This window comes from Anomalospiza imberbis, chromosome 5 (genome assembly GCF_031753505.1).
Source record: "Anomalospiza imberbis isolate Cuckoo-Finch-1a 21T00152 chromosome 5, ASM3175350v1, whole genome shotgun sequence".
NCBI lineage: Eukaryota > Metazoa > Chordata > Aves > Passeriformes > Viduidae > Anomalospiza > Anomalospiza imberbis.
The window spans coordinates 50865654-50878367 of NC_089685.1; the positions used below are offsets into that span (position 1 = coordinate 50865654).

Genomic DNA, 12714 nt, shown 5'->3' on the forward strand with positions numbered 1-12714 from the left:
TACAAATTTACTGTGGCTCCAGCAAAAGCAAACCCACAAAATCTCTGAACCATAACTGACCTAGCAAGTGATGCATAACAGAATGAGACCAGAGCACAACTGGCAATGTTCACAATTGTGTGAACATATTAAAGGCATAGTTCATATTTATGGGGCTTTTTTTATTCTGGAGAAAACAACATTACTGGAACACTCAAATAACTTAAGACTAGACTTGATTTTTTTTTTGTTTAAAGTTTTATAAGAGAAATTATCTATTTACGGCTTTATTTCTCATATCTTATTGTCAAGTTATAAAATAAGCAATCCTAAATTATATTTAAAAAAACCCAAAACACCTAAGCTATTTCCCATACCCTACAGCAATGACTGGGAAGTCATAAAGTAATAAAATTGTAAATGAAACACAGTCCTAAGTGTCTGCAGCACAATAAACACTCTGCAACTGGAAACTATAAAGGATCATTCAAGCAAGGGCAGTGAGCTTTTCTTTCCCCATGACTACTGCACTGTTCCCCACTCTTTCTGAAGAATTCATGGCCTTGGTACCATGAGGATCAAGAGGAGAGGCCAAGCAGGCAGCAGGTGTCTCCCATGAGGAAATGGAAGCAGGAGGATCCTTGGAGATTACAGCTTCAGGAAAGGTGCCAAAAGCTGCTGCCACCTGTAACTGAGCACTGAACCCAGTGAGGATCCAGAAGCCAAATTAACAATGCAGAATCTGGGATTTCACTGGAACCTAGCAATCTTCTAGACAGTCTGATAAACCCAAACACAGGAGGAGGTTTGGCTCACAACACCCCAAGACTTTCATTCATTGAAATTGTTTCACATTTAAACAAGTTAGCAGTAACTAGTATTTTCCTTCCGTTTTAAAAGAAACTTACCAGAAATATCCATATACTGTGAATTCCAACTGAATTTACATTCTCTGACCATAAGAGAAGAGGTAAGGAGGAGCCAGACCAGCTGCAATGCAGCATGTGCCCTATTAATTAACTTTCCTTCTCCCTCGGGAGCTCCACTTGGGGAAAAAATCTAGCACAAATTTGCTGCTCAAGCAATCAGTCCCAGCTTTCAATGGATTTTTATAGCCTCTGTCCAAACAGCTGTGGTGTTGCTGATATGAATAGCTAAATTAAAACCACCTTGACTACATGAATAGAGGGTGAAATTCCACTTTGTGGCTATAATGTGGGTATATTTAATTGGCAGTAGAAAGGACAGAATGGGTGTTAATCAGAAAAAATAAAGAACATCAGCTTTTCTCTACTTTCTCAATTGATTTACTAAATCTACTTCCCCACTTCTTCTAAAATGGAAGCAAATGTTTTAAAGGCAGAAAAGGAGGTTTTGTAGTCACACTTTCCATGATGAGCACCATGGAAAAAGTCCACAAAGAAACAACCCATTAAACCCCAAAGAAAGATTTTTACACTCTCCTTTAAGCTATGTACCAAAGAGTGACTTCCCTGCAGAAAGGGACCTGGAGGTGCTGGCTGACAGCAGGCCCAGTTCAAGGCAGTCAGAGGGTAAAGCACATCCTGGGCTCATTAAACACCAGATGGGCAAAGAGGTGATTGTCCTGCTGTCCTCAGCACTGGTGTGCCTTCACCTTGAATATTGTGGGCACTTCTGGGCCCCAAAATGTGAGAAGGTGTTTGGTGAAGATGGGAAAGTCCCTGAATGAATTCAGAGAAAGGCAACAAAGCTCATGAAAGGAACAGAAGGAATGTCCTGTGGGGAGTGGCCAAGGACTCCTGGTTTGTCTAGTTTGGAGAAAAGGAGGCTGAGGCCACCTCCCTGCTCTCTGCAGCCTCCTGAGGAGGGGAAGTGCACAGAGAGGTGCCGAGCTCTTCTCCCAGGTATCCAAGGATAGGACACAAGGGAATGGTTTAAAAGCTGTGCAGGGATGGTCTAGATTGGACATTAGGAAGCATTTTTGTACCAAGAAGGTGGGGAAACATTGGAACAGGCTTCCTGGAGAGGTGGTCAATGCCCCAGGCCTGTCAGTGTTGAAGAGGCATTTGGACAATGCCCTTTACAATGTGCCTTAACCTTTGGTCAGCCCTGAAGTGCTCGGGCTGTTGGACTGGATGATCACTGTAGGACCCTTCCAAGTGAAACAGTCTATTCTATAAAAACACTGCATGGCTACTTACAAACAATATTACCCAAGTAAGGTATCCAGATACAGAAAAAGAAAATGCAACAAAGTAACCATGTAATTAGCAACCCTCCTGGCCCATACAGTGCACAAAGGGTTTGCTTATGCTGCATAGCCACTTTGTAACAGCATTATTTTAACACAGTTATTATACTTGTAATTTTAAAATCACCTTAGAAGGTTAGAAGGTTAAAACATCTAAACGAAAATGTTTACATTTACCAGTCCTGGAAGAATATGAGAATATTTCCTTCACCTCCCTAAGTCTTCTTATTGAACTGGTACTTTTCACTCCTTCCCATTCTAAACTTCAATACTAACAAGCTTGGTAAGAGCATCATCTTAGAAAGAATTATTAGGAACCCTTAACATTGAATGGACCTGTCCATCCTGTTCCTTAACTAAATGTTTATCACCTTGTGCTGTACACAGACCTGCCCTGGGATGAAGCACTCCTCAAGGAACCCCACAGCTCATCTAGGCAAACAGCAAAGGGTGACAAGTTCACAGAAGACAAAACACAATTGGATTCATTCATAAAAAAGTACCTTTTCTGAGGATCACCATCAACTTCAACTGTATCTCTGCAGAAACAGATCACAAAGTAAGTAAAGTGGAGTTTGAAGCACAACAAGATGACTTGATAGACCCAAAAAACCAAAGTCACAGAAAAATTTTTATGGTAACTTCACTTGATTGGTTATTTTCAGCAGGATCATTAGTCCTAGAACCTAATTACTACTTCTTATTAGCCAGTACTTTTTCAATTAATTTTTCAACTTGGACAATAATTTTTTTTTATCAGGAAGATCCAAACTTCAGGGAAACATTACCAAGAAACCATCACTTTTACTGAACAGGTAAAAATTCAACAAGTGATACTGAGAAAGAATGGAGGAGACTATGTTTTTTTCCCCAGAAACTAACATATTGCTGGAGTTTTTAGTTATCCACACAACACACTTGAATCTCCAAGTTGGCAATTACATCAACACCCACAATACAGCTACTGCAGATCAACGGACTACTTCTGGAAGAAGCAGTGATTAAAAAGAAGAGCTTTAATAATCACAAATACATGTAAATCTCCTATTCCCCACTTTTTAAACATGGACATTCTGCACTAGTTTAGAGATATTTGTAGTGCACTACACCTGCACCTTGTGTCCCTTACTTCTGCCTGATTTACAGAGCTTTGAACACATCACATCACTTTTTGGTTAACTGGCATCTGTTTGGCAGTTACAGAACAGGATAAAACAGCTGACAGTGTCCCCTCAGCAGTCAGGTATGACCCACTTGAAAAGAATGAGCGCTACAAAAGGACAGTCCCCACTTTTAGGTCACTGGTCTGTCTCCACATTTAAGGAAATGGCTGCTCTGGTCACTGAAGCAGCAGTTCTAGATGAAACAATTCAACCAGCAATCTTGTCTCATGCTTGAAGGTAAAATTCTAGTATGTGCCTGGGAAACTTCAAGCAACTTAAGAACTTGCTTTTACTAGTAGGCAAAGTAGGAGAAAAAAACCCTCAAAATTAGGATTGAAATTTCAGCATTAGAGACACATTATCCAGACACTTCAAGCCAGGAAATGGCATTACAGAATCCTCCATATATCCCATGGATTTAAGGATTATTTTTTCTCTTTTTAATAACTGGGGACTGCCAAAGAACACATTTGGAAGACATTGTAAATGTAATGGTAATGAACAAAGGAAAGAGGATTAGAAAGGAGGAAAGAAGAGGAGAAGGAAAGACAGTGACCATGTTGCATAAACAAGAAACGAATGTCTCAGATTTAGGTTGAGACCCAGAGATTTGATTCACTTACTGGTTATCAGAATCACTTCCCTTGCGTTTCCTGGGAATGTCAGGCACAGCGGCATTGAAAGGAGTGGTGGTGGCAGCCTTAGAGACCGGATTCATGAGGCTGGGCCCTCCACAGGCCACGCACGGGCTTCCATCCACGGAGAACTTATCTGGCAGCGACAATAAAGACTCAGTGTCCAGCAAGAGCTGCATCGCTCTGCATCCACTCTCATCCTCACTGGGACAAAAAGTTGTCTGTGCGTGGCTGCTGTGTCTCTGACACAAAAAGCCAAGTCCAGCAAAGAGTGCACCACCTTCCCACAGTGCTGCAATGATCTCACCAACCCCATCAACACACCGAGGCAATACAGAACAGCTCTCCCCTCACACAACCTTTGCTCTTAAATTCCCCCCCACCTCAGACATCCTGCTGCAAAATCACCAGCTGTGCCATTTGTCAGCAGATCAAAATACTGTGCCTCAAACTAAATGAAAATTAAAAATATATTGTGAACTATGTTTTTTAATCAAGTGGGATATCCAAAAAAATGGAAGTTTGCTACAATCATATTGCTGACATAAAATCCATAGTTATACAGAACATCTGCCATGGAAGTTGGAAGAGTCTCAAAAATTTGTCAAATTCCTTTCACAATTCTTCTCTTAAGGAAAACTGTTGTTTCTGGGAAGGACAGAAGAGAAGACACAAGCCAAAGGAATCCTAGCAACCTACTGGGAAAGGAGAACAGTCTCAAGGAACATAAGCAGTATCACACTGGTTTTTTGTCTCAACACAGCCATCACAAGGAATCACCCAGCTTATGTTTAGGCAAAGAACCAGAATTAACTTTGTTTCAGCAGATGCAGGAACTCCTTTATGCTTCATGTGCCAGCGAGGACAAATGAGAGATGAGGAGATGTCAATTAAGGAAGTGAGCATCTCCTGCTTCTAGCAGGCAGCAAAAACCAAGAAGAGTACTTTGATAATCCAGCAAGAAGAAAAACTGGACAATTTCTTGTGAGCTTTCTCTCTTTTTTTAGCATCTGTGCTGTTTGCAAAAATGTAGAAATGTGCAAAACCAATGATACAAAGGATATTTTTTTCCCCTCTTAGATGTAAACACATCTCACACCGGAAAAATTCCCTTCTAGGTTTTCATTTGGTGTTGGAATACAGCTCTGGAGAGTTAAATGAAAATAGGCTAATACTCCAACAACAGCTTGCCTGGTCTTCCACTAATCCTCTCTCTATCAAATCAGACAACACAAAGTCAGCCCCTGTTTTATTTTAGAAAGCTCTTTAACTCATTAAGTCACACAGGAAGTTTCAAAAAAAGAGGTGGAAACAAAGAATCAAAAAATACTTGACAAATAAGTGACAACCTTTGGACATCTGTGACAGCAAGAAAATCTAGTTATTTCAAATACACATCACATTCAAATTAAGGATGTTAAAAATATATGAAAAGAAATGACATAAATATAATAAGTATTTATACAAGACAGTGGTAGATGTCTGAAATATTTTTATGATGAGTCTCCCTAAAAGTCTCATTTTACATTTCTGTTATTAACACAATTCCAAAACAAACAAAAAATGCTGACAGATCCAAAGGAACTGTTTATTTAGAAGGAGTAGTTTTAATTTGCCCAGGTCACAGCATCATATAATTCCGGATTAAGCTATTGAAGTATAATCAGTCTTGATGAATATTCATAAAAGAGTACTTACTAAACAGCAACCTACATGGTTTCAAGACCAGAATGCCTTCAGCACAACAGATCCTTCCGTCCTGGAACAAAGCAGGACAGCACAGACCCACTGACCTAAATACTGCTCTGCACACAGATGGCCAGCCTGCTTTCCAAACACTTCCCTTAAAAGGAACAAATCCAAGGCCTCTTTTACAGGTTTTCCAATTTACCTTCAATATTATTAAACAATAAAATCTTTTTCCTCGCACTCAAGCGACAATTTCTGAATACTGCACTTTTCTCTTCTACCTTTACTAACAACACCCATTTTCGTTATTCTTAAGTGAGAAAACAAAATATGTTCAGATTACCAGTAACAGTGACCTATAAAAAACTTCTACACTACAATTATTAGTTGATAAATTAAATCCTTAACACTATCCCTGGGACAAACTAAATGCCAGTACGATGGGTGGCTGATCTTGGACAAAAATGTAAGGCTAAGAATCTGTACTGATCCCTGACATGCTCAGCATGCAGCTTATATTCTTTTTATATATATATATATATATATATACATATATATATTTTTTTTCTTTAAAAACCCATGAACCAAACCCAAACACCCATCAACAATGCAAAAGAAAATAAACACAGAAATAAATGTAAACCTTCAGAACAACCAAGCATAGCTGAACTGTGATTATGTGGAGTTTAACAGAACAGAGCAAATCTTTTTAATACCTATCACTCACTGAGCAAGAAGTGGGCAGAAACAGCTTCTAAAGCCAAGCCAGCTTTGAGATGTCAGGAAGGGTGATGGAAAATAATCTCTGAGGGCTCTGTAAGAGCCATCATTATGATACTGGGTGATTCCAGGGTGCTCACTCTCTCCCTGGAGTGTCCCAACCTTGTGTAGGCTGTGATGAAAGATTTCTTCCCCTCTCTGGCTACACCACTTTGGGAGAGCTGAATAAAGGATTTAACATTCTTTAGGTTCACAAAGAGAATGGTCTAGAATGTACCCAAATAACCAGGATGGGCTTCTATGATCAGAGAAAGTCAGATTTTTACCTGTCATTTGAGCACCTGGCTGAATTTCTTATACTTGCATTTTCTGTGAATATTTTCATGCCACTGACATCACAACAAATACCTCTAAACACACATGAAGCAAACTGAAATCATTCCAAATTTCATAGCACACTTGCTTCACAAGAAATTATATCCATGAAGACCAATCTTTATTACAAGTTGATGTTTCTACAAAATCAAAATCATTAGTGAATTCTAAAACTACTAGAAACAGTTTAAGTCAACTAGAGATGTTTTGTTTTACCACCCTAAATGCTGTTACTTACACTAGTCTGGTTTGCAAGCCAAATAAAATTCCAGCTGAAAAATGACATTTTATTACTTTTCATTCCATTGCCAATGCCCTGGAATACTGATAACCAGATTTTAATGGCAAGTGAACAGTTCCTCAAATACATGTCTATTATGATCTGTGTCTCTCAGCATTAAGTCTATATGCTTATCTATAGTAAAAATCAAAAATATTTTTAAAGCATATTATGCACATTGGGACAGATGAAAATAAGGAGAATACAGGAACTCCCCCACTGGAGTCATTCCCTCTGTGAAAAAGCAAAGACCATCCAAACAGTACAAATACAAATGGAAAATACCTCCTTCCCAGTAAGTGTATCTGAAATGAAAAAAAATGTTAGTTCAACACTCATTTTAGTGTATTTCATAACTGGGCAAACAAAATACTTAAGGGATGGTTATCAATATATATTTCTCATAACAAGAGCATCCCCTACTCTTGTGTTTTTCTACATGGAAAAGAAATAATAATTAGAGTCCCCAAGGGGTTGGCAAAGAAGGGAACAATTGCCAAGGAACCGCATGAAACTGCTGTTTGGGGGAGATACAAAGACAAACAAAATCAGCCATGTTCCTGTGTCAAAGTTTCTGTGTCAATCCCATGCAATGCATTGAGAAACAAGGCTTGGGAGACTCCACATTTTTCCAATTACTGATAATAATATTTTCTAATCCCATGCAACATTCCTGAACTGTTTTCTCTACCAACATTAGGGTTTTCAATTCGTAAGCAAGCACAAGCTTTTAGAAAAGGTTTATGGCCAAACTCCACCAGCCATAAAAAGGGAGATTCATCTGAACCAATAATGATGTCCACATCTGAAGTAGCCATTCTGGTCCCTCTTGGAGGGAGGAAGACATTTCTAGGATGATTCATCTCTCCCCAGAATAGATTCCTACATTTGGCTAGATGAAATAAAACAGTTCTAGGGTGATTCATCTCAATCTAAAATAGATTCCTCCAGTTGGTTAGATGAGATACAGCCCAAGAGTGCCTATCTCTTGTCAGTAATTACATAGGGACCAAAGGAACTGCCTCAGACTTGGAAACCTAAAGATAAGTGAGATGAAACTCACCCCAAGTACAGAAATAGCACACAACTCTTAAAACAAAAGAGCCACAGACAGCACCTGTTTGCATCACATGCAACAAGTTCAAACCCAAGACAGGCTCTCCAAATTACTGGCCTAATTATGCACTACCTCAAGGCCACTCTCGTCTAGCAGGGTTAGCTTTTCTGTCTAGGTTTGCAGGATACACATTAGCACTCCAAAATCAGCAGGAAGATACAAGTCATGTAGGATTAATAAATAAATAAATTAATTAAAAGAGCTGTCAGTCAGCCCTCATTTATTAGCCAGGTTAAAAAAGAACATCCAATTCAGCTACCAAGATCTTACAGTAAAATGGGCTTGAAATGAAATATCATTAAAGAAGTACATTTATAAAGCTTATGGTGACACTTTCCATAGTCTGGGAATAAGTGAGACTTGGAGAAATGTGGCAGCTCTGCAACTAACTAAATTAATAATGTGTTAACACTGGCACAACCTTTCCAAAAATAAGGAACTTTTAATCCAGCTTCTTATTTTGAAACACTTTAAAAGGAAAGGAGAAGAAAGAGGCTGTTTTGAATTCAGATTTCTAAGACTACAGATAGCACAGACTCCTAAAATGTGTATTTTCCAAAGGTATGCACAAAACCCTCCAAACCCCTAGGAATCTGAGCTCTGCCAATTTTAAAGAACTCCAAATTCTGTAGAAGTGAGTGTGAAGTGGCCCCGGAGGGTTGTGCAGCCCAGCCAGAGCAGCTCCTTTTAGATTGTAGAGTTCTATCACAATCAACATCATTTTTGAGTAGGTCTTTTCTTGTTTAGTTTAGGTTTTTTTTTTTGGTTTTTTTTTTGGGGGGGGGGGGAGGGTTGTTTTTGGGTTTTCTTTTCCTTCTGTTTGATTTTTATTTGTTTTGCTTTGTTTTCTGTTTGTTTATTTGGGTTTGGTTTTTTTTCTTTTTCTAAGATGTGAGATGGAGCAGCTCTGCTGGGAGGAAAGGCTGAGGGAACTGGGATTGTTCAGCCTGGAGGAGAGAAGGCTTTGGGGTGACCTCATTGTGGCCTTGCAGTGCCTGAAGGGAGCCCACAGGAAAGATGGAGAGAGACTCTGGACAAGGGCCTGGAGTGACAGGACAAGGAGGAATGGCTTCACATTGACAGAGGCAAATAACTCCACACCACATAAATTGTTTCATTATACTCTGGAGTTAAATTTCTAAACTTTTGGTTTATTTTAATGAATTCTTGCTGCAGATATTCATTCGAGAGCGTGACAATGACACACACAGCCTACACACGTGCAGGAGTGCGCGAGGAAGAACGTTACAGGTGCTGTGAGATCAGCTTAAGGTCCTGCACATCTCAACACCTATACAACAAAGAACTGTATTTTCTACACATAGCTGAGAGTTGGACTAAAAAGTTCTTTAAATTTATTTATTTCAGACCTTTAAAATAGGCCAAGAAAAGCATTTTCAAATTACTTACAGCAAGTCTGGCATCAAGCTCATCACCTACAGTATCTCTTATTGAAAGCTGGGACAACAATCTTTGGAATGAAGTTCTGAAAATAGTAGAAATGTATGGACTAAAGCAGCTTATTCTTTGCCCAGATTTTATAAGTATGTGTAATGCAGGAGCAAGATGTAGAGAATTCAGTAATGAAAGCATCTTATGAACAACACTATCCAGAGAATAAACTCGTCTATGTTAAGAACATTGGATTTGGTTTTAATCTCACAAAATGAAAAAAAGAAAAAATTAAAACACTCTGAATTACATACATTTAAATCAAATAATAACACAGGCAACTGATTACTCTGCATCTATTTTTACTTATTTTCATCAGTTGGAAGAGAGGCAGTGAAGAATCACAACTTACCAGTTAAACGACACATTTACTTCACAGATTTCAAACACAAAATATTTGGCAAAATCTATCAGTGTATTAAAAAATAAAATAAGGCAGGAACCAGCTAATGAAAAGATCCTCCCCAAGGCCTGGAAAGGGTAGCCTGCTTTCCCAGGCACTTTCATGCTCACACCAGGTAGAAAGCACTGATAGGAATCGGGCGTCTCATGTATCATAGCTCATTTCTGAAAAAAAACCCCAACAAACAAAAAACAAACCACAAATCCCCTTCAATTATATACTCCTAGAATAATGGTGGAGAGTTGTTTTCTTGTGAATTTTGGAATCATGTAATTGCAAAATGCTGAGTCCTATCAAGTCAGCTGCAGAACTTCCATGGTTTTAGCTGGCCCTGCAGTCCAAACAGGGAATTTTCAAAAGTTCACAATGGTTTGCTTCCAAAATCACCCACCAAATTATTTCTTCTTACAATGAATTTGATTCTTGAATGTGAAATATTCAGTTTAGAGTTTTTTATAATGTGCAAATGTACCAACAATGAGGTGTACACTCAAAAAAAAAAAAAAACCTAAAAACTTTTAGGCAGGTAATTTTAGTGTGGCACTAACCCACAAAGAATTAAGATACTTTTGTCATGAAAACAAAGAAACCCAAAAGTTGTTTCTTTAAAATCCACTAAAAGAACAGGTATAAACACAGGCAGCAGAAGAAAGCAGGGATGGGGGTTTATCTCACAATAAAACATGAAAGCCTGTGGTTCACTGATTTCCCAAATCTACTTGTAAATGGAAATGCCTGTGCATTTGCAGCTTTCTTCATTTTGATGGTTTTCTCTCCTTTCAGTATATGCATGATGTAGAAACAATCTAAGTTTTAAGCACTGTTGAGCAGACTACAAAAACGCTACCAAACCACCCCACCACCACCACTTTGTTTTCAAACGTTACATTATTTGCCACAAAATTTTACAACAGTAGTTAAACAATAAAGCAGCACAGACAGAAATACATCAAGGATTTGAGACAGCAAGGATCCCCACATACATTAAAGCACACATAACCCAAGAGGCATTTAGAAAACAACTACTAAGCCTAGAAGAATTGGTGCTAACTACACAGAGCTGCAGTGATAGCTCAGGAGGGATTGACCATTTGTGTTTCCCCACACCCCGTGCAAAACGCTCCCTTCTACTAGTTTCCAAGCAGGAACACGAGCAGCAGCTGGTGGTTTACAACCAGCCTCGATTTAGTACCAGAAACTTATGATTAAAAACATGGAAAGATCAAACCTTGGTCGCCATACAAGCGTGGGCACACATACACACACACACAGAGAAAAGCCAGAATCACTATACCTAAAATACTAAATTCTGTTTACCTACCCAAAAAAAAAAAAAAAAAAAACATACTAGAGTTTTAGGAAGGCAAGGCTACGTGCGTACCAGAAACAGTGAACTACAAACTAAGTTTAAAAATAACAAAAAAACCCCAAAGCCCCCCAGATTTTTAGTGCACATCGCATCAGTATGATGACACATCTGTCACCGCAGTACAGCACAGTGACCATTACACAGGCAGATGCCAAGAGGATGCTGCCAGGCTCTTTTCACTGCTGCCCAGGGACAGGACAAGGAGCAATGGACAAACTAAACACAAGAAGTTCCAGCTCAGCCTGAGGATGAATTTCTGCACACTGAGGGTGGCAGAGCCCTGGAACAGCAGCCCAAGGGAGGGCCTGGAGCCTCCCTCTCTGGAGAGATTCCAAACCCACCTGGACGCGCTCCTGTGTCCCCTGCTCCAGGTGACTCTGCCTGGGCACGGGGGTGGACTGGACCATCTCCAGAGGTCTTCTCCAACCCCATTCCGTGATTCTGTGTTTCCGTGTGGGCGCTCCAGGTATCTCCGCTGAACTCCACTGAGCGGGAGCAGCCAGCGAGGAGCGCCCAGCGGGAATTAGCCATAAAGGCGAGCGGCCCCAGAGCGGCACCGGGCACAGAACCGGCCCCGAGCGCCCTCACGGAAAGACGGCGGTGCCCCACGGGCACCAGCCCCACGACAACACCCGCCCGTGCCACATCACCGAGGCGGGCGGGCGGACAGACAGAGAGACAGACACAAACAGGCAGACACACCCCACACACGGCACCCGCCATCGCCCCCCACGCACGGAGCAACCGCGAGAGGGGAGAGGGAAACGGGGCGCCCACCGCCCGCTCCTGCGGCGGACCCGCTCCCACCTTCCGCCGCCCGCCGCTCCTCCTCGGCGCCCTCGGCGCTTCCCGCTCCTGCTTCGGCCATGGCGGGCGGCCCCGTGCCCCGCTCCACAGCGCCCCCGGCACCGCCGGCATGCAGGGGGTGAGCTGAGGTGAGCACAGGCGGAGCCGCCGGCGCCGGGGAGGGACCGCGGGCCGCCCCGCCAGCCGCCCCTCAGCGCCCCCGCCCCGCCATGTTCCCGCCCCCGGCCCGCGCCGCCTCTCGCGAGATGTGCGGCCGTGGCGCCGCCGCTGCCGTCCCCTCGCGGTGGCCGCGCAGAGCGGCTTCGATCCCCGGCCTGCAGAGACCCCCGGGCTTCGGTGACAAGTGCAGTGAGAGTAATTCCTCGAGAGACACACCGATGGCTTATTTCAGAGCTGCACAAGCCTGGGTGCTCTGTGGTGCTACCGCAAATACAGCACTACCGCAGGACTTGTCATGCCATTATTTACACACGGAAATTCAAAGTTTCCAAG

General features: G+C 41.4%; 1 protein-coding gene across 2 annotated transcripts in view; it reads right to left on the reverse strand.

The window, feature by feature from the left end:
- BMAL2 (basic helix-loop-helix ARNT like 2) overlaps positions 1 to 12443 on the reverse strand; it is a 32129-nt gene extending 19686 nt beyond the window's left edge. The window contains exons 1-3 of one of the 2 annotated variants that reach the window (XM_068190727.1): positions 12223 to 12438; positions 3999 to 4146; positions 2716 to 2751 (exon numbers count right to left, since the gene is read on the reverse strand). In XM_068190727.1, coding sequence (XP_068046828.1) covers positions 2716 to 2751; positions 3999 to 4146; positions 12223 to 12283 — 245 coding nt within the window. In that variant the 5' untranslated portion in view covers positions 12284 to 12438. Of the gene's footprint in view, positions 1 to 2715; positions 2752 to 3998; positions 4147 to 12222 lie in introns of both variants that reach the window. The other variant, XM_068190726.1, reaches the window with a different exon arrangement.
- Between the last annotated feature and the right edge of the window lie 271 nt (positions 12444 to 12714).